Source organism: Lepus europaeus, chromosome 2 (genome assembly GCF_033115175.1).
Source record: "Lepus europaeus isolate LE1 chromosome 2, mLepTim1.pri, whole genome shotgun sequence".
Taxonomy (NCBI): Eukaryota; Metazoa; Chordata; class Mammalia; order Lagomorpha; family Leporidae; genus Lepus; species Lepus europaeus.
Genome location: NC_084828.1, coordinates 112,542,599 through 112,566,099, shown reverse-complemented (window position 1 = coordinate 112,566,099; position 23,501 = coordinate 112,542,599). Strand labels below are relative to the sequence as shown.

General features: G+C 44.9%; 1 protein-coding gene across 5 annotated transcripts in view; it reads right to left on the bottom strand.

Moving 5' to 3' along the window:
• Positions 1 to 384: 384 nt before the first annotated feature.
• Positions 385 to 23,501, bottom strand: part of GOLIM4 (golgi integral membrane protein 4) — an 88,799-nt gene continuing 65,682 nt past the window's right edge. For 2 of the 5 annotated variants that reach the window (XM_062212168.1, XM_062212183.1), the window contains 8 exons: positions 20,156 to 20,485; positions 17,460 to 17,743; positions 16,978 to 17,060; positions 15,464 to 15,573; positions 12,710 to 12,877; positions 12,326 to 12,394; positions 2,446 to 2,526; positions 385 to 2,116 (listed from right to left, as the gene is read on the bottom strand). In XM_062212168.1, coding sequence (XP_062068152.1) covers positions 1,970 to 2,116; positions 2,446 to 2,526; positions 12,326 to 12,394; positions 12,710 to 12,877; positions 15,464 to 15,573; positions 16,978 to 17,060; positions 17,460 to 17,743; positions 20,156 to 20,485 — 1,272 coding nt within the window. In that variant the 3' untranslated portion in view covers positions 385 to 1,969. The remainder of the gene's footprint in view (positions 2,117 to 2,445; positions 2,527 to 12,325; positions 12,395 to 12,709; positions 12,878 to 15,463; positions 15,574 to 16,977; positions 17,061 to 17,459; positions 17,744 to 20,155; positions 20,486 to 23,501) is intronic. The other 3 variants (XM_062212176.1, XM_062212192.1, XM_062212201.1) reach the window with 2 other exon arrangements.

Below are 23,501 nucleotides of genomic sequence, written 5' to 3'. Positions count from 1 at the left end.
CTCAAAACAGCAGTTAGGCTGACCCTATCACTGAGGGCCATATACAGAGTGGAGCAGATTGCGACGGCGGCCTTCCTGGGAGGATGGCACAGCCATTTTGTTCATCTTGTTTGTATGCACCTGAAACTTCTTCTATTTTTGGCCCCCTATTTATTTTTTCTTGCTCCGAAAGGAGCTCAAATAAAATAAAAAGTCTTAGCTCTCAGGAAAGGGGTAAATAAATCACGTCCCAATCATGTAGAGAAAGATACAAAAAACAGAAGCAGATTGGGAATGGCATTTAATTTTTTAATCTATATTGGTAGCTTTATAACATTTGTTTTTTTGAAAATGAACTGGAGAATGTTAGAAGATCAGAAACTAATAAGAAATCACATATGGTGCTTTGAAAGATTTATCATTTTTTTATAGCTTTATTGACTATTACCAAGTTTCAATATGTTTCAAATAATTAAATACTGCAACTGGGACATTAAAAATACAAACAAATTTACCAAAATAATTGTATTCTGAATATTATATACAATATAATACATTTTACATTACATAAAGGATTTTTATACATAAAGGTAAGATTTGATTTATGATTATTGGAAACCCAAAATTTACTTGAACAAAACATTCCTATGCATACATACACAATCACTCAACTGGAATAACCAAAACCATACACAAGTGTGGTCATTAAAAAATAAAATTACACTCATACAATAAGGGTATAAAATGAAATTTGCTTTTATTAATTTGAGAGTATTGCTGTAAAACCACACACATATGAATATATAGCCCAATTCTATATATTCAAAAATCTTTATTCTGGAGACAGAAATATGTCTCTATTTCAAAGGGAATTTTTGAATTTTAATTTTCTTTTAAGGGATTTATTATAATTCATAATCATTAAAATGCCTTATACATACACAAAAAGCAGACCCAGTGCTAGCAAACAGGAAGATCATGAGAGTCGATCATATTTCCACATATATATTTCACTATATAGTCTTGAAAAATAGTTCTATTAAATTGTGCCGTTTGGTATGCCTTCATATTCATACTTGTTATCAAAGTGATTACATAGTGAATGAAGCATAGAGCTTAAAGGAGAAAAATACATTAGAGAATTAGATGCTGAAATGGATATCATTAGGTGCCTGCAGAGGAAAAAAATATTGTGAATGGGTGCTCATGTAGAAAACACCACCCATACCCACTAAATTAGTTTTTAAACAAATCATCGGTCCCCCAGAAAGGTTAGTATACTGATGCGCCAAACCTTGTTTGAACACTTAAGTAGCTGATTAAGTACTGCCACAGTGAGTTTTGGAACCATCTCACTTTCAAAGGCAATGGCTCTCAAGCAGAACAGCTGTGCTTTTCAGTAATGTTCACTGTTTTTCTAACTGTTCTGAACAATGTCAGAAACAGTCTTTACTGTGCAACAGAAATGGCCCTCCACCTGTATGCCACTGTGCCCATGGGTCTCATTCCAGAGCCACACACACTGGGGAAAATCCTATGAGAACTATACACAAAAATACAATTAGTAAACCAGACATTCTCCTCTAAGTCTTTACAGCGTTTTACAGTACACTCCCTGTTGTGAAATCCTGTATCAAAGGCAAACAACAGAACTCTTGGAACCAGAAGCTAGAAAGGTAACAAGTCAAAACATATACAAAATCCACGTTCTTTCCAACATGACAGAATCTATGAAAAATTAGATTCAGGGCGGGAGGTTTGCTTAATTGCTTCTCGTTCATGTTTAGCTTTTATATAAAAGAAACTCTACCCTAAGTTATCAAAATATATTCATATAAATGTATGAGCATTTCTAATACAAAAGTTAAAAAAAAATTCTAAGTTCTCATTTTTTTTGTAATTAAATATCCTAGAGTTCAGTAGGCAGGTTTCTTCTTGAGCAGCTTGAAAAGAATGCACGGGCTGAGCGCTGTCTGGAAATTGGACACAGCTACATTTCAGCTCTCCGGTGTGACTTCTCCGCAAGGGCAGCCCCGTCTTCCTCCTCTTCCTCCACCTCATAGTGTTCTTCTCGGCCTTTGGGGCGGTTGTCATCGCGCACGTCCTGTTCTTCTCCATCATTGTTTTTATCATCGGCCTTAAAAAGAAAAAAAGCCAAGAACTAGGGTGTAGGGTCAGTGATAAATATTCCCCCTGTGATAAGGGTAGAAAGCTATTCATTTTGGACAAAGGAAACAAGTGAACAAGAACGGTCCTACCAGCAACAGTGGCACCGCCTCTCCTAAGCTTCATGTGGCTACAACCATTCCTAATTCCAGGGTTACAGTCAGTCCCACCAAACAGTGTCCTTCCTCACTGGCACCCCCCCAATTATACATGTATACATGTGCAAGCACCCACCCACCCACCCACCCACACACACACACACACAGAGGCACTTGGTAGAAATGTGCATCCCACACGTACGTTTTCTTCATTTTCACCGTAGGTCTCTTCAGCATTACGCTCCAATTCTCTTTTCTTTTCTTCAGTCAAATCTTCCTGGACCTAAAATCACAGACACCATGTGATGCTTTCATCATTTAGACACTTGCAACAATGTATTTTGGTTTCCAAAAAAGTTCATTAAAAGCAGCACAATTTACACTAAAATATTTGCAAAAGAAAAATGTTAAAAGTATGATTTTCTCTATTAGAAAGCAAAAATTGTGTAATAATCTAACATGACTAATTCTGTATTTAGGCCCTTGGTTTTGAATTTCTGATTTCTTTGACTAAAGGTTAATGCTCCTATGATAATGCTTGTGGGAATTCAGCTTATAAAATTAAACAGTTCCCTTTTCCAAATGGGAAAACTATAGAAATATAAAACTCTGGCAGAATGTAAGATCTGTGAAAGCAGGGATGGCCTATTTCATTCAGTTTGCTATTTCAATACCTTTATACACGATAGGCACACTGCAACTGTTTCATTAATATTGCTGAATGAACAGGTCTATGAATTAATACATAAATCAATGTAAAAATTTCTCCACTGTATAGGCATAAAAAATAGACACCACTGCTCTATACAACATAGTAGAAAAGTGATGTATCTATTCTATGTTTCAGAATAGATTTCTTTGGGTAAAATATCTAGAAAATAGAATACAATCTAATTTCCCCATGAAATAGTCTAATATAAATTGTCTCAAATTCTCATCTCTTTAGCGTTATAATATTTGTTTCAAGTTGTTTTCCTATATGAATATTATTATAGTTTCATTGATTCCAATCATGTACTTCAAAATGCAAATTAAAGACAATATCTGAATATGGTTGCTAAATAATCTCTTAAATTACCAATCGCATATAAATATAGGGTAAATCATTTTCTAACTTGCAAAGGATTTTGAAAACCATACATACACCAAAAATTCTAAGCCATTTGAAGATTTGTCAAAAAAAATTGCTGAATATCAGTTAGGCATAAGGTAGTGTGCCATAGAAATGATCTTCTGTGATCATGGTTTAATAAACAATAAATTCTCTTGAATAACACATAAGTCACAGAACTTGGAGGTAGGGAATGGGAGGGGTTATTGTTGAAATCTGATAAATAGGGGGCTGGTGCTGTGGTGTAGTGGGTAAAGCTGCTGCCTGTAACGCCGGCATCCCATTTGAGTGCTGGTTCATGTCCCAGCTGCTCCACTTCGATCCAGCTCCTGATAACGCACCTGGGACAGCAGCAGAGGATGGTGGAAGTGCTTGGGCCCCTGAATCTGCATAGGAGACCCAAAAGAAGCTTCTGGCTCCTGGATTCAGCCTAGCTCAGCTGCGGGTGTTGCAGCCATTTGGGAAGGGAACCAGTGGATGGAAGATCTCTGTTTCTCCCCAACTACCCTGACCCCAGTAACTCTTTCAATTAAATAAAATAAACCTTTTAAAAAAAGAAAATCTGAAAAATGGGCAAAGGATGGAGAGGACTTCAAAAAGTTCGTGGAAAAATGTACTTAAAAGATAATTTGGTGTGGAAAAAAAATTGAAATCCATGTAGGTTTTTTTGTCTGCTTTTTGAAGAACTTTGTGAAGCCCAAAGATGGTACTATAAACAAGGAGAAACAAGAAACAAATCTTGTATACTTGGGTACTTCAAGGTATCTAGCCCAGGCAAGATAAGAATAAACTGCAGCCTCCCAAGTTTCCTGTGGACAAAACTTGGCCCCCCATGGGCCCCAAAAATGCCCAAGAGAGAGCCAAGCCCCTCAAAACCTGTTAAAACCAGCTCAACTTCAGCTGAGTCTACAGCCCCTACACTACAGTGGTCCTGAGTAAATACAATTTGAGGACAGAGGCAGGAGCACCTCTTGCGTTCACATTTCCTGCTGACAGGAGCTAATGACACCCTTGTCCCTCCCTATGGCTCTGTGGTCCCTGAATCTCTGCTCTTAGTCACAGAATTCCACAGGACAGTGGGATGAAGACAATGCAGCACACATTTCAGACCACATCAAGCTCAGCCTAACTGAAACACCATTAAATTGCTGAAGGGCCCCTGTCTGTATGGAAGAATAAAAGTATGTTTTCTGTAGCCTTCTGAACGAAGGCAGGCTATTGGTAAACACCCAACAACGTTTTAGTTGAGATTATGCAGTGTGATGGAAACGATGTACAAACCAGGGGTTGGGAAATTTTTCCTGTGGTTGCCAAATAGTAAGTATTTAGACTTTCTGGGCTATATGGTTCCAGTGGCAACCACCCAACACCACCAAGTAGCATAGAAAACAGGCATAGACCTTATGTAAACAAACAGCCATAGCTATGTCCAGCAACAGTTTACTGAAAAGAGCTGCAGCCTGGTTTTCCATCTCCTAACATATACTATGGAGTCAGATAGACTTGGACCAACATCTCGCCTTGTCAATGTTTCTGGGTATATAAACAGTAGGGTCAATGTTTTTATTATGAAAATCTTCAGTAAAATGGACATTTTTACATTTGATTATTGTGTATAGCCCTTGCCTATATTTCTGCTGCAGTATGGTCTTTTTACTTGCTGAACTCTTTATTTAGTGGAGCAGTAAGCCTTTGACTATAATGCAAATTAAAAATAAGTCAAAAATTAGAAAGGAAAGAAAGAAGCAAAAGAAAGAAGGGAAAGAAGTATCATATTCTTAGAATTCTATCTATGAACCACATTGAATCTGTTATCTTTATATTAATCATATTAACATGTACATTGATGAGAGTTGTACTGTAGTAATTATCATGCATTTGCCGAGACCCTGAGAGTCTAATGTATTAATAAATTCCTTTTTTTAAAAAAAAAGGAAATCTTCAAGCATATGCTAATAAGGAAAATCTCTTAAGCTAATAGTCATTATCATGGTTCAAATGCTATCTCAATATTGCAACACTTGTGTTTTATTCACTGAATTATTCTTGAAACTCGAAGACATTATGTAATTTCACCTCCCTATAGCACAGCAGAATGACTCACATTTCTGGATTTGTTCGCTTCTTTATGGTATCACTTTTTTTTTTTTTAATTTTTTTTTTTTTTTTTGAAGGCAGAGTGGACAGTGAGAGAGAGAGACAGAGAGAAAGGTCTTCCTTTTGCCGTTGGTTCACCCTCCAATGGCCGCCGCGGTAGCGCGCTGCGGCCAGCGCACCGCGCTGTTCCGATGGCAGGAGCCAGGTGCTTCTCCTGGTCTCCCATGGGGTGCAGGGCCCAACCACTTGGGCCATCCTCCACTGCACTCCCGGGCCACAGCAGAGAGCTGGCCTGGAAGAGGGGCAACCGGGACAGGATCGGTGCCCCGACCGGGACTAGAACCCGGTGTGCCGGCGCCGCAAGGTGGAGGATTAGCCTAGTGAGCCGCGGCGCCGGCCCTTTATGGTATCACTTAATTCATTTCTCTAGCCCTCATATTTCCTGAAAGTAGAAGTTAGCTTAAAGGTTAAATCAATTCAGGTTTAACATCTGACCTGTGTTCACCTATCGAAAGCATCCATTTATGATTGGTGCTTACATTAATTGTCCTAATTAGGGGTTAAAAAAGTGATGACTTTCTAGTGCCATCATTCTTTCTGCATTCACTATTTCTATAACGAACTCATCCATATTGTTCCAACAATAAATAACAAGCTGTGGGACCTTGAAACATTTAATCTCTCTGAAGATCAAATTTCCTATCCGTAACATAAAGGGGTTGGGGGAAATCAATGATCTTTAATTTTATACATGTGTGGTTGGGGAAGTTCGTGAGTCAGGAACCTTTTTAAGAGTCTGGTATGAAGGCCAGCTCTCTGCTGTGGCCAGGGAGTGCAGTGGAGGATGGCCCAAGTGCTTGGGTCCTGCACCCCATGGGAGACTAGGAGGAAGCACCTGGCTCCTGCCTTCGGATCAGTGCAGTGCGCCGGCTGCAGCGCGCCAGCCACGGCAGCCATTGGAGGGTAAACCAATGGCAAAGGAAGACCTTTCTCTCTGTGTCTCTCTCTCTCACTGTCCACTCTGCCTGTCGAAAAAAAAAAAAAAAAGAGTCTGGTAAGAAAATCTTCAGGCAATGAGCGGAGACAGAAAGCACTTCTCATGTAAGTTCAGAAGGTTAGGCAGTGTTGTCTGCTCTAGCACTGTGTGTCTAAACAGTGTACTCCTGAAACAGGGGGTGGTCGTTGTGCTTACAAAGAATTTATCAGAATTTATAGGCCTCACAACAGATAAGACCAAAATCTCCATCAGGAAGAGCCAAGGATTTGTTCTGGGTAGAAAATCTTCAAGATGACTCTTAGCCATGGCAAAAGCTGAGAACCACTTCCTTGAGTAACAATGGATGTTGGGATAAAGATGCCAGCTATGAGATATCACCCTCTTAATGAAATCACTCTCCTTGGGATCTACTGTAGAAAATGTGGTTTGTTTACCATCTGTCAGTGGAGTCTTGGGATTTACATCACTCTTTAGGGAACTCACAAATGGAATCTTTGTAATTATCTAGATGTATAGTCTCTTAGTCCTTACTTGTGTAATATATTCTTCACATATGCTAAAGTAGTAAGAACACACCTTAAAAGGCATTATTGAAAAGGACCAAGATGATCCGGAGCTCCTAATGTATCTTTTTTTTTTTATTTTTTTGGACAGGCAGAGTGGACAGTGAGAGAGAGAGACAGAGAGAAAGGTCTTCCTTTTGCCGTTGGTTCACCCTCCAATGGCCGCCGCAGTAGGTGCGCTGCGGCCGGCGCACCGCGCCGATCCAAAGCCAGGAGCCAGGTGTTTCTCCTGGTCTCCCGTGGGGTGCAGGGCCCAAGCACTTGGGCCATCCTCCACTGCACTCCCTGGCCACAGCAGAGAGCTGGCCTGGAAGAGGGGCAACCGGGACAGGATCGGTGCCCCGACCGGGACTAGAACCCGGTGTGCGGGCGCCGCAAGGCGGAGGATGAGCCTAGTGAGCCACGGCGCCGGCCTCCTAATGTATCTTTAAAATGTGCTTCGGCTAACAAACAGGAGGCAGCTGTTCTCCTGTCACAATGCAGACTCACCATCCTCCACAACTGCCTCTCCTGAGGATCCCGCTAACGTGGACCTGGGCTCTGGCACAGATTTTCCCAGTGCTGCTCCTCCTCACTCATTTTACCCCCCAAAATGTGGATTATAAAAATGTTTTAGGCGGCCGGCGCCGCGGCTCACTAGGCTAATCCTCCGCCTAGCGGCTCCGGCACACCAGGTTCTAGTCCTGGTCAGGGCACCGATCCTGTCCCGGTTGCCCCTCTTCCAGGCCAGCTCTCTGCTGTGGCCAGGGAGTGCAGTGAAGGATGGCCCAAGTGCTTGGGCCCTGCACCCACATGGGAGACCAGGAGAAGTACCTGGCTCCTGCCTTTGGATCAGCGCGGTGCGCCGGTCGCAGCGCGCTGGCCGCGGCGGCTATTGGAGGGTGAACCAACGGCAAAAGGAAGACCTTTCTCTCTGTCTCTCTCTCTCACTGTCCACTCTGCCTGTCCAAAAAAATAAAAAATAAAATAAAAAATAAAAAAAAATTTTAAAAAATGTTTTATGCATTTTAGAAATGAGCCCTATGAGATAGGACAACATTTAGTAAATGGCCAAAGCAAAACAAAACAGAACCTCTGGGTGTGGAACTGGGCTGTGGCTCGCTACCCTGTCTCTACATACAGACACCTTTCATTTACACAAGGAAGGTGTTATGGGATGAGCCAGGAACCTGAAGGCTGAAGCCTTTGTGGCCAAGCATGGCAGGATCCAAAAACGCAGACAGGAGGCGTCAAAGGGAAGAGCTGGGGAGCACTAGCTCGAGTGATGGGCACCCCTGCTTGCTGAGGACTTTCTGCCACAGGAAAAGATTCCTGACATGGTGACCCACAGTCCCAGGTGAGTACGTGGCCAATGAAGATGAACAAATGACCGTGTGTGCAGAGTCTCCCAAGCGTTCAGGTCAACATCTTTCCAGCCACACTGGGGAAATAAAAGCATACAGATTTTTCAAGCAGTCATTTCACCTATCTATCTCTTGAACATTTAAATAATTTTAAAGCATACATAGCACTTTTTGGCAATGTCCTAACTGGTGTGTCTGCACAAAGTTGCTAAACTAGGGGGCTGGTGTTGTGGAGTAGGAGGTAAAGCTGCTGCCTACAATGCCATCATCCCGTATGGGTGCCAGTTCATGGCCTAGCTGCTCCACTTCCAATCCAGCTCCCTTCTAATGTGCCTGGAAAACAATGGAAGATGGCTCAAGTTCTTGGGCTCCTGCACCCATGCAGGAGACCTGGATGGAATTCTAGGATCCTGGCTTTCAGCCTGGCTCAGCTCTGGCCATTTGCAGCCATTTGGGGATTTAAATTAGCAGATGGAAGATCTGTTTCTCTGTAACTCTGCTTTTCTTTTTTTTAATACATAATTTTTAATTAAAATAATTTTAGAGCAGTTTTAAGTTTATAGAAAAATTAAGTGGGAAGTACAGCGAGTTTCCACTCTCTCTTCTACCCATACAGACTGTTCCATTATTTACAATGCATTTTTTTTATACTAAACGACTCAGCTTTTATTTATTTATATCTTGCATCTTAAAAAGGAAACAAACAAACAAAAAACAGATGAGTTAGCAGAGCCAGGAGAGCTCCCTGCACAAATGCAGACAGAGGCAGACAGGATTCAGGAAGCTGGATGAGCACAAGGAGGCAGCACCCTCCGGGAGTGGGCCTGGACCCAGGGGTGCCTCAGGATCTGGGCCAGGGGCAGCCGCTCTGACGGCTGGTACCTCAGAAGCCTGGATATCAAGTCTCGGGCTCCCAAAGACATTGTTACAGGAAACTTCACATCCACCTTAAGGATGCGTCTGTATGTCTCAGTGTGAGAGACGCTCTCAAAGGGTGGATTTCCCACCAGCAGCTATTTTGATGAACCAATATCAATATAGTATTACTAACTAAAATCCATAGTTACTCTTTAGATTCATTCTTTGTGTAACTCTGCTTTTCAAATAAATAAAGAAATCTTTCTTTTAAAAACTGAGTAAAGTAACTGGGATGTAAGCAAAATGAAGAAGAATTCCTTTGACTCTATGGTCCCAAGCAACAGAGAACACTTGGTAATAATCATCATGCGTATGTCTGAGAAAGAAAACACTGCTGTACTAAGATATAAGAAGGCAAAGATAGTGCAGGTTTCCTGAAACCACACTTACAGTGGCAGCTGGAGATTCAAACAACACACAGGGGTTGATGGCATGGCACAGGAGGTTACACGGAAACTTGAGACACCTGCATCAAATACTGCAGTGCCTGGGATCAAGTCCCACCCTCACTTCTGATCCAGCTTCCAGCTAATGCACCCAGAGGCAGCAAAGGATGGCCCAAGTACTTGGGTCCCTGACACCATATGGGAAATTCATATGGAATTCCCAGTTCCTGGCTTTGACCTGGCTGAGCACTGGCTGTTCTAGGCATTTGGGTAGTAAACCAGAGAATGGAAATGCTCTTTAAACATTTATTTCATTTATTTGAAAGACAGAGTTAGATAGAGAGGAAGAGACAAAGCAAAAGAGAGAGGTCTTCCATCCGCTGGTTCACTCCCCAAATGGCTGCAATGGCTGGAGCTGAGCTGATCCGAAGCCAGGAGCCAGGAGCTTCTTCCAGGTCTCCTACATGAGTGCAGGGGCCCAAGTACTTGGGCCATCCTCTGCTGCTTTTCCAAGCGCATTAGCAGGGAGCTGGATTGGAAGAGGAGCAGCTGGGACTCAAACCAGTACCCCTATGGGATGCCAGCGCTGCAGGCTGGGGCTTTAACCCACTGTGCCACAGTGCCTACCTCGGAAGTGCTCTTCAAAAACAAGATAAATCAATGCACAGTTCCCCAGCATTTCACTTTTTTCAGAGTGCATCTCTCAGATACACATATGCTTGTAAACAACACAGTCCACAATTCGACTTTATTTTCCCATTGCTGCAGTCTACAGAGAACTTCACCTCCAACCATCACTAGTGCCTGATTGGGATTTATGGACCACTCTTCCTCGCTGGTCCGGGGAAGTTACACTGGGAAGAAGGAAAACTCCCAGGCTTGCACAGGCAACTCACCTGGCAACAGTTCTAACCCCAAGGGGTAGGTGGATACGTACCTGGAGCCTCTGCAAGAGAAACTTGGAAAGAGGGGGACCCAAACATTGTCACATTCACAAGACTTTGTAGGCAAAAACTAGGGAAAGGGGATCAGGACCTGGGGCCAGGTGCAGCCAGAGGGGAAGAACCCTGTCAGCTCAGCAGGCTAAAGGTACAGGAGGATGTTGAGTTCAGACTGTGCTGGGCCAGCACAGCTCCTCTGTGCCATCATCCATTCTCCTTCTGTCTTGTCTCTCTGTCTTTTCTTTCTATCCTTGATCTCTCTTGGATCTCAGGACCTCCCTCCTCTACCTTAACTGATCATAACATACAAGTGAAAAAGAATCAGTAAATACTATTAAATTTTGATGTTGACCCTTCTGAATTTTTAAAAAGAAGGCAAGGTGAAACCTTTCTGTCTTAATCCCTCAAAGATTTCTGATACCTGTCATAATGAAATAAGGTGATATTGGTCTAGACAGCCTGCTACACAAGAGGCGTAGACCAATATCACTTTCTTGCCCATTGTGTTAATATTCAAGGCTGCTGGTTTCTCTGATGCTCTCTTTCTGATGGAACAGCTCAGGTCTTGATGAAGATGAATGGCAGACTGAGAAAGAGTGAGAATAAAAAGCTCAAGCCAGTGAGAGCCCACGTGACCAGACATGTTGCCAATGGCCGCAAAGGGCAGCATCCTTTCCTGCTTTCCTGTGACAAGCACAGATCACAGCACGAGCTGGGAGTGGCTGACAAGAGCAGCAAGCAGCGGAGAGCAGACCTGGTCAAGGGAACCTGCGCAAGGGCAGAGCATACGCTTCCTGTGGCGGGGACGTTCATGCTGCCACACGTCCATCCTCCCCTGACCTTCTCCTTAGAGACAAAGCCACACATTTGCAGGACACCTGGCTGAGAACCAGCTCTGAACTGCAGCTTTACTTTGGGAGCTATTCCTGGTCCACGGAGAGATTACACAATGTGAGATCTGCACCTAATTTCTGTCATATTCCCAAGGATCGCAGGTGTCCACCCAGCAGAGTCAGTGACAAACAGTGACAACAAACAGCAGCATTCCCTAGTTAACTACAGGAATGTGGCACCATGACAACGCTGCATACACCTAATTAAACACAGTACAGTACGTATGAAGTCTACAATAGACAGTAAATTAAAATCAAATATTAAGGAATTCCATCCAAGTACATTCTATTCAACTGAGCTCCTTACATATTTTCCCTTCTACTTATTGTTAAGTTCATTTAAGATGCTGAATCTTTATGAGCAAAGAGGCCAGAAAGCTAGGAGCTATCATGTGGGTTCCAAGAGACACTGCATGGCATCCCTGTGAGGGAGGCACTGAGGAGAAGAAGCTACAGGGACCATCCAGATTCCCTCAGTATGAAGCTCTGTTTACTGCCTTTCAAGAGTGAGAGAGACATGAGAGAAAGTTCTTACAAAAGATCACAGAAATCTAAGTATGTCACTCTTGGAAAGCCCAGTGCCTTCTTCATCCAAAATTCCTGGCGGGAACCAAATAGATGGATTTTCTTACATGGGTTTTTTTGTTGTCTTCTAACCAAATGTCTCTACTGCCATGGCCCATTTCCTCTTTAATCCACCTTTTCTGATCCTGTGTCAGCCTCTCTGAACCCTTTTATACAAGACATATCAAAGTCCCCCCGGCTGAGGCTTATATAAGGTGCATGCGGCAGACCGCGCCATTTCATCCATCTGCTGCATTCCATCTTACTACCTCCTCTTCTCCCTCTTCCTGGTACTGTTCATCCACATTATCCTCTTGCTGGTCTGGATTTCCTGCCATCTGTTGAAACAAAAGGGGAGGCTCATGTTACTGCACGTCAGAGACGCCTGTCACAGTACTCTGGGACAAAAAGCAAGCATGCCACCTTATAAAGTGCACTTGCAGCATACCTGTGGCCAGGCAATGACAAAGAACCTTCCTAACCCAAGGCCCAGGATGTCGTCACCCCCCCTCTCTCTGTGTGCAGGTGCATCATTTCAGAGTGGCCTCTACCCCATCGTAGCAGCACTGCTTTGCCCTCTGCAGAGTATGACTAACCTTTGGCATAAACCAGGCTTTTGTCAAAGTACCCAGGCTCGAGTGGCATCGGCTTACCCCCAGACGCTCCTCCATCTCTGCGTTCTCTCGCTTCTGACTGCTATGCTTGTGCTCTTCATTTTCGTCTGGCAGGTTTTCTTCTCTCACTTGCTCAGCTTCCTCAAATTCATCTTCCCCTTGATTATTGGGGTCATCTGCTGGGTTTATCTCCTCAACAGCTGCCCTCTGTGAAATTTTAGTGGAAAGTAACCATCACTTCAAAACTAAGGATCAAGCTTAATTCCATTTGAAAGGCCACATGCTGGCAGAAGTTGAAACCATCCTTCACTGGATGGCTAAGATCTACTTGCCAAAACTCACCAGAATCAGGCAGTCCAGTGCCAAAACATGCAAGACTCTGCTTTATTTGTCAGAGGTCAAAGAATCAGAATGAAGCAGAGATATCACTTCTGTCCTGAAAATAATCCCAAAACTCTGCTCAACACTACTAATCCGAGTGACACGAATGCAACTGAGTGAACAGTAAGAAAAAATTGCTAAGAAACGTCAGCACACTACCTGGGATTAATTGATTAATTTAGATGGGCAAATAGCCACCCCCTTCATGCTAATGTTGATTTTTAGACAAACTTCCGTTTGGAAGCAATTTTTGACATGTAAGTAGGTAGACAGTAGTTGAAGATATAGAAGACTCACTCCAGAGAAGACTCAAGAGGAGGATCTGAAAAGGAGGCAAGACAAGGCTAACTTAGAAGCATACAGCGATTCCAGTGTGGATCTAATTTCTCTACCAGCACATCCCACCACAAAACAGAGAGATGCACCCCTGGCAAGGAGCAGCAGATGAGCGGCCCAATCCTGAACAGTATCTCCTGAACAATATCCTCCCCTCAGCCAGCTCCCACGCAGTTCTCACTGACTCTGATCAACAAACGCCCTTCACACGAGGATGATCAGCTTTGGAGTTCTTTCAATTTTCCACTTCATCTCCCAGAGCACCTTCCAAATAACACACATCCTCACCAAGATCCAGAGTTTAGAGCCTGAGATGCACAGACACCGCTGCTCACGATGAGCTTCCCCAGCCTCCCCCAGCTCACCAACAGGGCACTGACTAAAACGGTAAGTGGTCCCACAGGACAGGGCGGCCATGGAGTGGGATTCAGTCTCTGGCAGTGTTCTCCAGATAACAAGACACTACTTAACTTCACCCAAGAGCCTTGACCATGTTCAAGAGCTCATTGCAGTCTCGGCTGATGCATTACCTGCACATCCCTGGACACAGACGTCACTCAAGTGCAAACGACACTCTTCCTGGGCAATGTAGAAAGTGACAAATCATCACCTTCAGAGTCAACTCAGTCACTCCATGGTCTCTTGTCATATGGATTCCTTTTTGTGCATTACCACAAATGTGTGTGGAAATAAAGGGAAAATGTCATGTGTGCCCAGTTCAGTAAAACGCAGACTAGCTCCAGTTTCAACAGTCATATGTAAAAGTTAACAGGCACAGTCAATACTAAGCGGAAATAAGCAGAGCTAGCAATCTCAAAGGAAAAGAAGGCACAGTGGAAAGGCCACTGTTTCCCAGTATGTTCTCCTGAAAACAAATAAACAGATGACAGGAGAATAAAGGGTCATACATTCAAGTAATCAAAGCCTACGGCGTCTCAAGTGGCTACAACCCTCAGCCCTTCCCCACCTCTTCTTGTTCCTTTCAGGTGTGTGCAGGCTTTTGCACACTTGCTCTCCTGGTGTCATGGACTCTCTTGCTCTCCCAATATGCTCTTGCTAACTCTTGGTCTTTCTTGAAAACTATTCAGGGCTAGCTTCCTTGGTGCAGACATTACAAAGAATAATATGGGGATGGCAGGGAAATGTATTCTGCCACAGCTCAGTGAAAGTTAAGTGGGAAAGCCATTTGCATTAAGGGGGCATAAGCAGCTAGCAGGAAGAGTTTGTCGATGATGATGGAAGAAAGACACAGATCCTCCTTTCAGCCGCCTGGATCAGTATGAGCAGAGCCTAATGATAACCCAGACTGAATCTTATAAACATGGGGTTGATTGTTCAGCAAAAGATGACAGGAGAGCTAAAAAGAGTTGTAAAAGTCATCTACACAAAACACAAGAGAAGACTCAACACCTGTTTGTCTCACTCCTAGGAAGGGCCGAGTTGAACTGGGGGTCTCCATCATCTTTTGGAGAACACCATGAATGAGGTGGTTATTAGGTGTCCACCCATTTATATTCAAATTTTCTATACCCAGGGAACCTGAACAACTCCTATCCTAACTCAAATCCCCTGTGCTTACTACAGATTGACTAGAGAGCCAGGGGCTGTCGGGAAGCTTACAGAAAGCCACACGCAGATGTCCCCCAGGCCTCAGGAGATGACTCAGCACATCCCCCAGGCCTCAGGAGATGACTCAGCATGCTGCAGAAAGGTTTTACTTTTCTTTCTCTGGGCCCCTCTCCACTCCCACCTTTGCCTCTTCTCCTGCCACCTTCCAGAGTTCTGCATGTTACGATGCCCCTCAGTTTTCCTTTTCTATGGTTTGATTTTAATGACCTAAAAGTTGTCAGAGGGACAATACTTAGATTGCTGGCTTTTCCCCAGAGCGTTCTCTAGTCACATCTCATCACACACTTATGTGATGATTCACAGTTAAAACAAGCAAGTGTCATGATGCAAGCCACCTTGCCCCGTGCTGATGAAATACCAGCCACGCCTGGGGCCAGGCTCTGGTGTCAGGCCAGTGCTCTGGGCTTCCTTCCCACCTCGTGAGTTTCCAAGTGGAAGCACACTTACATCTGCCTCCAAATCGGGGTCGGCTTCCTGAGGTCCTTGCTCTCCAGGCTCCTGTCTGTTTCCTGGCTCTCCCTCTGCTTCATCTTGGTGCGGGTTGTCTCTTTCGTAGGCTACAAATCAAAGGAAGAGAAATCAGTCCAAAACAAAGGACTCTTTCCTTTCAACTGTGGGCTTCGCCAGAGGCCCTATCACCCAATCTCTCTCTCCTCCACCTTGGCTAACATAAGGCAAATGCTTTGGTGTCCTCAATAAAGTAAGAGCCTCTTCCCAGACTGTGTGTCTGAAGACAGGGGACGGGGAGAGATCCCATTCCAACCTAAAGCACACACTTGAAGCAGAGGCTGCAGTTCTTCCCCAGGTGATGACAAAAAACAACAACCATCAAAGCGTTTTCAGGAAAGGACAGTCCAGTGGATGGGGCATTTCTGAAATAATCAACTAGACTTGAGTAATATCAGAAGAAACTGCCAGGTTCCCAAAGAACTTCATAAACTTTTGTGAAGTAAAAGGGAGAACACCACCATCCGTGGGGCTCAAAAATAAATACACCCCAATGCGTTCCCTGCCACCCTAACGAGGACACTGCCACGGCAGCCACGCCAGCCACGCCAGCCACGCCAGCCACGCCAGCATTCACCCTGGACAGTCGTTCGCTCAATGCTTTGTGAAAAACTTGTCAGATGAAGAGATTTATAAGGGCATGCAAACACAACCACAAATTACTTTTTACAAGACCCAAGATACAAGAAGAAAGGTTAAATATACAGAAAGTATTTAGGCTTTAGAAAGCCTCTTGGTAACGGGGTAAGTTACCATCAGGCTGCAAATGTGAGAAGGGATTTATTAAATAAAGAAAGGAACAAATTGTTCCCTAGTCTTCCTGATAACAGAGCAAAAGAGCTTAAAGTGCCCCAAGGGGGACATAGGGAAAAGCATTTCCTGACTGTTATGGCCATAAACTATCACAACAAGCTATTGAGGGAGTTTGTGTCTCCACCTTCCCTTAGATCTTTTTAGAAAAGGATACACAGCCAAGCGTTAGTGGTGCCAAAGTGACAGTTATCTTCTACTTCTATTATCATAGTAAGCAATAATTGATAAATCACGCACTAGATGCTTACCACAAATGAAAGCTACTATTGACTTCTTTTTGGAAAAAAAAAAAAAAAAAGAAGGCAATGATGAAAAGACTTCCAAGGTAAAGAGAAAATGTAGACATTTTCCCAAAGCATAGGGTAATTTGTTGGAAGCAACTAGCTTAAATTAAGGGGAAAATATTAGAGAGGAGAGAGGTTACCTTGGGCAATTTTCACTAAGTATGTACACAGTTTGCAAGAATTAATGAAAACACAACAACACAACCAGAACAGTAAGAGACAGCTGACGGACAAGTCTCCTTTGCACTTACTCAGGCATGCACACAGCACGGTAATATTATATAACACTGGCTCACTGATCTTGGGTAATATTACCAAGTAATCCTATTCATGCGCCCATCATCTAAGAAGTCTCACCACCTCCTTCCTCTTCCTGGGTTGCCTGATCCTCCGCTCCTTGAACGATATCATTATCCATAGCATCATAGTGAGCTTGCTGCCTGCAAGGGACACACACTTCATAAATTCAGTGACATAAATTACACGGCACAGTTTGACAAAGATCATTTATCTTTAAAGACAGCAATGAACAAGATTCTTCAACATTTTTCAAAAGCCACTGAATTATTTAAAAATTTTAAAGTATTTTTTAAAAGGTACCACATCTTTTGACAATGAAATGAAATAAAGTTACCCGCAAGCCTGCCCAATGATTCAGAGACCAAAACTATCATTTATAAACAGAAAACAAATATGGATTTAAAAAAAAAAAAACATTTGGCATTTAAGTCTGAGCTCAGCAGGACTTGGGGTGGCTGACCTGCCTCAGCTACCTCAGCTGCACAAGCCCAACAACTCCACAGCTCACAAACCCACAGAGCAGGCAGAGGGGAGGCTACCGGAGCTGCTCCTGGCGCTGCTGCAAGCCGTCTTCATGCTCGGTCTGCCTCTGCCGAGCCCTCTCTCTGGCCAGAAGCAGCTGCTGCTGTTGCTGCTGCTGAAGCTGCTGCTGCTGCTGCCGCTGGCGCAACAAGTGTTCCTGCAGCCTCTGCTGGTGCAGGGCTTCCTGGTGCTCCCGCAGCCGCTGGGCCTCCTCCGCCTGCTGCGCCGCCAGCCTCCGCTGCTCCAGCTGCTCCTCATACGGGGATCGCACTCTGGTCCTGGACTGGGCTGATGGATACACCTGGGGCAAAAGAGGTGTCAGCTCTAACCCAGCCCAAGGGTGCAGCTCCTCTAATTTCCCTTTCACTCTCTTCTCGGGACGACCTCGAGAGGAAGGGTCGGTTTATTAACATCGATGGGTCAGGTAGGCTGTGATTATCCATAACGTCCAAGAATTCCTATTTCCCACCTTCTCTGAATCACCCCTGGCTTCTTTTCACAGCTGGTCTTCCCAAGTGACTAGCATGAAGGCAGACCTTCAGTGTGTTCCTGCTCAAATGGAACAGGGGCCAGAGAATAAACCGATTTCCAGCTGGAATTCAATTCCTGCTCACAAGGCTTTGAGGCAGGCGGGCACTCAGTAACCTCACAGTAACAGGGCAGTTTGTGAGCTGAAGCAGCGACTGTGGTTTTCTCCATGAAGAGTGACAGACAGGCATGTTAAAGCAACGTACTTGTATCTACCATTCTCGGGCTGCGCCCAGCCCACCAAGCCCCCAAAACACACGTCCCAGAGAAACGTCAATGGAAAAGCAGAGAACCAGTTTTCGTCAAGGAAATGAAGCCTGGGTGAGAACACAGCACCTTCTGATTAAAAGCAAATCTGACAAAGCAGACAAGCTCTTCAAGCTGCTGCCCATCAAGCCACTCACTGCCCTCCCCCGGCCCTTCACACCAAGCCACCTGACGTCTCAAGCAGCTTCAAGTCTCAGAAACTCTGAGGCCAACAGCAGGTGCTTAACCTAGTGGTTAAGACACTTGCATCCCAAATCAGAGTACCTGGGTTTGATAGCTGTCCCTAGCTCTTGAGTTCAGCCTCCTATTCATGCACACCCTGAGAGAGGCCGGTGTTGTGGTTCAGTGGATTAAGCCACTGCCTGTGACACCAGCATTCCAAATGGGCACTAGTTTGAGTCCCAGATGCTCTACTTCCAATCCAGCTCCCTGCTAATGGGCAGAGAAATGCAGCAGAAGATGGCCCAAGTGCTTGAGCCCCTGCACTAATTGTCTCTCAAGTAAGTAAATTAAAAAATAAATAAATCTGAAGAAAGTATGACGATCAAGGTAAAAGAAAATCTGAAGCCAAGCAAACTTCCATGTCTTGGGGGCTGACGCTGTGCTGCAGCAGGTTAAAGCCCTGGCCTGCAGCACTGGTATCCCCTATGGGTACCGTTTTGAGTTCTGTCTGCTCCAATTCTGATCCAGCTCCCTGCCGATGTGCCTGGGAAAGCAGCTGAAGATGACCGAAGCCCCTGGGCCTCTACACCCACGTGGGAGATCTGGCAGGGGCTCCTAGCTTCGGACTGGCTCAGCTCTGGCTGTCACGGCCATTTGGGGAGTGAACCAGCAGATGGAAGACCTCTCTGTCTCTCTTTCTCTCCCTCTAACCCTTTCAAATAAATATAAGAAATCTTAAAAGAAAAAACAAGGCTTGCAAGGTCTAACCATAGGTGATTGGCACCCTCGTGAAGGCCTAGAGACCCACTGTTGGGCCCCACCTTAGAGACAGAAGAAAAGGAACTGGCTGCACTCAGCACTGGTTCCAGTGCCTCTGAAGTACTGATTATAAAATCGGTGGCTGTTGGCCGGCACCGCAGCTCACTAGGCTAATCCTCCGCCTTGCGGCGCCGGCACACCGGGTTCTAGTCCTGGTCGGGGCACCGATCCTGTCCCGGTTGCCCCTCTTCCAGGCCAGCTCTCTGCTGTGGCCTGGGAGTGCAGTGGAGGATGGCCCAAGTGGTTGGGCCCTGCACCCCATGGGAGACCAGGAGAAGCACCTGGCTCCTGCCATCGGATCAGCGTGGTGCACCGGCGGCAGCGCGCCTACCGCCATTGGAGGGTGAACCAACAGCAAAAAGGAAGACCTTTCTCTCTGTCTCTCTCTCACTGTCCACTCTGCCTGTCAAAAAAATTAAAAAAAAAAAAAAAATCGGTGACTGTTTTTTAAGGAATGACAATGTCTGGTCTATGTTTCCGAGGGGTACTCAGTACATGGAGCCTCAACAGACTGGCTGAACACATCCAATTGGCAGAATGTTCCTCCCTGAAAAGATCACCTCAAAGATGAGTGGGCCACAGTCAACAAAATGAGACAGTGAATGAACACAAAAAGAGGCCCTTGGGCACAGAAAACGAGGCCCTTCTCCAACTCAAAGATGCTCCAGAGGGGACTTGAGCGCATACTGGGAAGGTGCGTCAGGTGCTCACAGGATCTAAGGCATTAGTGCACCACCGATACAGGGAAGAACAAGTTAATATCCCAGCCCTGCTTTCTCATGCCAGCCAGCTTGCTGAGGTTTGCAAGCGGCTGCACCGTGAATGCTACCACAGTGAAATCGCATTTCTTTGTTTGGAGCTCGTGATCTAAGGGGAGGCGTTCTTCTTCCGTCACTACCCATGGAGTCCCATTCCCCGTGCAGTGGTGGCCCTGTACCTCCGCGTGAGCACGCCCCTCCTGAAGGCCGGCTGCTTCCTGTGGTGCACGCTGTTCTTTCCACTCCTGGCCCTGCTCCTCTGGTGCTGGGTCGTGTTCCTCCTCCAGGCGCTCCGCCTGCCCGACCTGCTCCATCTCCTCCTCGGCCAGGGCCTTTCTGTGCTCCTCTTCCACCCCGCGCTCCTCAGCCTCTCTGCGCTCTGCTTCTTGCCGGTTGGGCTCTGCAGGGGCCTGACGTTCTGCCTCCCTCTGGGTGGGAGAAGAGTTCGTGTCTTCTCTTCTTCCAGGAACTGCTTGCTGCTTCGGCCACATGTCATTATGTCGAGACACCTAGGCCAAGCACACCAATGGGAATGACACTCTTATTTCAAAAGTACCAATATCATGTCTTGTCTTTGCAGCCACACCTGGGGGGCTACAACATCAGCAAAATCCCAGCATCTAGAAATATATAGAGGGGTCATGTTGTGGTGTAGCAGGTTAAGCCACCATCTACAATGTTGGCATCTCATATAGGAGCTGGTTCAAATCCCAGCTGTTCCACTTCCAATCCAACTCCCTGATAATGCACCTGGGAAAGCAATGGAAGACAGCCCATGTCCTTGGGCCCCTGCACCCATGGAGGAGACCTGGAAGGAGTTCCAGGCTCTTGATTTTGACCTGGCCAAGGCCTGCCATTGCAGCCATTTGGGTACTCAATGAGCAGATGGAAGACATCTCTCTCACTGTTTCTCCTTCTCTGTGTTTAACTGCCTTTCAAATAGATAAATTTAAATATTTTAATAAAAAAATATATAGAGAGAGTCCTGTTTTAAAAATATGGTTGCAGGGGCTGGAGCTGTGGCGTAGTAGGTTATGCTGGCATCCCCTATGGGCACCAGTTCCAGTCCCAGCTGTTCTTTTTCCTATCCAGCTCTCTATTAATGGCCTGGGAGGGCAGTGGATGATCCCCCAAGTGTTTGGGCCCCTGCACCCACGTGAGAGACACAGAAGCTCCTGGCTTCATGCCAGCCCAACTGTGGCTGATGTGGCCACTTGGGAAGTGAAGCAGTGGATGAAAGACTTCTCTGTCTCTTCCTCTCTCTGTCTGTAACTCTGCTTCTCAAAGAAGCAAGTGGAATCACTTAGTTCTTATTATATAATCTTACCTCTAACATAGTGTTAATGTAAGCAAAAATTTTATCTTAGAAAGAATTCAAGGGCAGACATTTAGCCTAGAAGTTAAGAAGCCCACTTCGCACAATGGAGTGCCTGGAATCAATCCTGGCTATGAATACTGACTCCGGCTTCCTACACCCTGGGAGGCAGTGGTAATGACTCAAGCGATTGGGCTCCCGCCACCTATGTGGTGGGAGGCACCGACTGAGTTCCCACCTTCTGGCTCTCACCAGCCCCGCCCTGATCATTGTAGACGTGGGGAGTGAACCCTCTCAAACTGATTTTTTTTTTAAGATTTTATTTGATTTTATTTGAGAGGTAGAGTTACAGACAGTGAGAGGGAAAGACAGAGAGAAAGGTCTTTCTTCCGTTGGTTCACTCCCCAGATGGCTGCAATGGCTGGAGCTGTGCTGATCCAAAGCCAGGAGCCAGGTGCTTCTTCCCGGCCTCCCACCCGGGTGCAGGGGCCCAAGCACTTGGTCATCTTCCATTGCTTTCCCAGGCCACCACAGAGAGCTGGATTGGAAGAGGAGCAGCTGGGACTAGAACTGGCACTCATATGGGATGCCAGTGCCGCAGATGGAGGATTAACCCACTGCGCCACAGAGCCGGCCCCTCAAACTGATATTTAAAAATAAAAAAATCCACTAAATAACCTGGAAAAGTCAAGCCACAAGAAACCACAGCTCAGAAGTAAACTTGTCCATCAAAAGCAATAATAACCATGTTTTCCCTTAGAATAAAAATGAAAAAACCCTCCAATTTCCAGTGATGAAATATTTACAAAATTTTCCTCAATGTAAATTCTGTTGTCAATACTAAAAAAGAGAAGATCAAATTGAGGAAGAGGTGGATGAATTTTTTATTAGTTTGATTTATTAATACAATTTTTTAAAAAGAATGCCATTACTGACAACATTAGTTAAAAATAGTGCCCATTAAACAAACAAAATACAGTAAAATTATTTGCAAGCATTAAACTAGGAGTTTTTATAAACCAGTCTTTGGTACATATTTTGTGTTGTCAATACATAAGATCTGCACAGAAAAAAAGGAAGGCTTTGTTTAAGAATACTCCTGTGGGGCTGGTGTTGTGGTGCAGCCATCTGCATCCCACATGGGCACCGGTTCATGTCCCACTGCTCCTCTTCTGATCTGGCTCACTGCTAATGCACCTGGGAAAGCAGCGGAGAATGGCCCAAGTCCTTGGGCCCCTACACCCATGTGGGAGACCTGGGTGATGCTCCTGGCTTATGGTTTCAGCCTGACCCAGCCCCGGCCACTGTAGCCATTTGAGGAGTGAACCAGTATCTCTCTCTTTCTCTCCGTTTCTTTAACTCTGCCTTTCAAGTAAAATAAATCTTTAAAAAAAAAAAAAGAATATTCCTCTAAAATTGACTGATTCAAGTCAGTTTTCCTGCAGGTTTCATAGGTCTCTAAATGATCTACATTGCTTAGAAAATGGGGTGTGGGGTGGAGATGATAGAATATTGATAGGAAAACCTGTCACCCTGTTCCCTCCTTAACCTTCTTTATGAAAGGGGGGGCTTCTTTAGTCAGATTACTCTGCCATAATTAAAATAAAAGTGAAACCCTATTCTGAAATTGGCAGATGTATTACCAAGCACATGAAACTGCACTGCCTATCAGTAATAAACATTTGAGGACAACATTTAGATATATACACGTTAGCAACTATCTGGCCAATGTGATGGAACACTGCCCTGGATCAACAGGAAGTATTTCTCCAAGGAGCACCAAGTGCCTTTAAACACCTGCCACTCATCACCACCATATCCCTGGTAGGGAAGTTGGTGCAGGTAACTATTAGCTTCCACTCCCAAATGGAAAGAAGACAGAAGCTCTGATTAGTTCGACATGAATCCACTAAACCAGAAGTCAAACCAGGGTCAAGGACAGAGCCAAGTGCCTGGCCAATGATCTGGTCATGCTTTCTTGCGTCAGTGTTAACATAAGACTCAGAGGAAGAACACGCATCTGCGAGGATGCTGGACCTGTCTGGGAAGGAATGTTCTCAACAGAGCGAAGCCCCTCATAGATGAAGTCCACTCACATTAACCTCATCATTCCCATAAGCCCATACCTAACGTGGGGGCAAGTCTTCCCAGTTACTGTTAAGAAAAATTTTATCAGGCGAAAGATACTGTATTTCTCATCTTTTATTCCA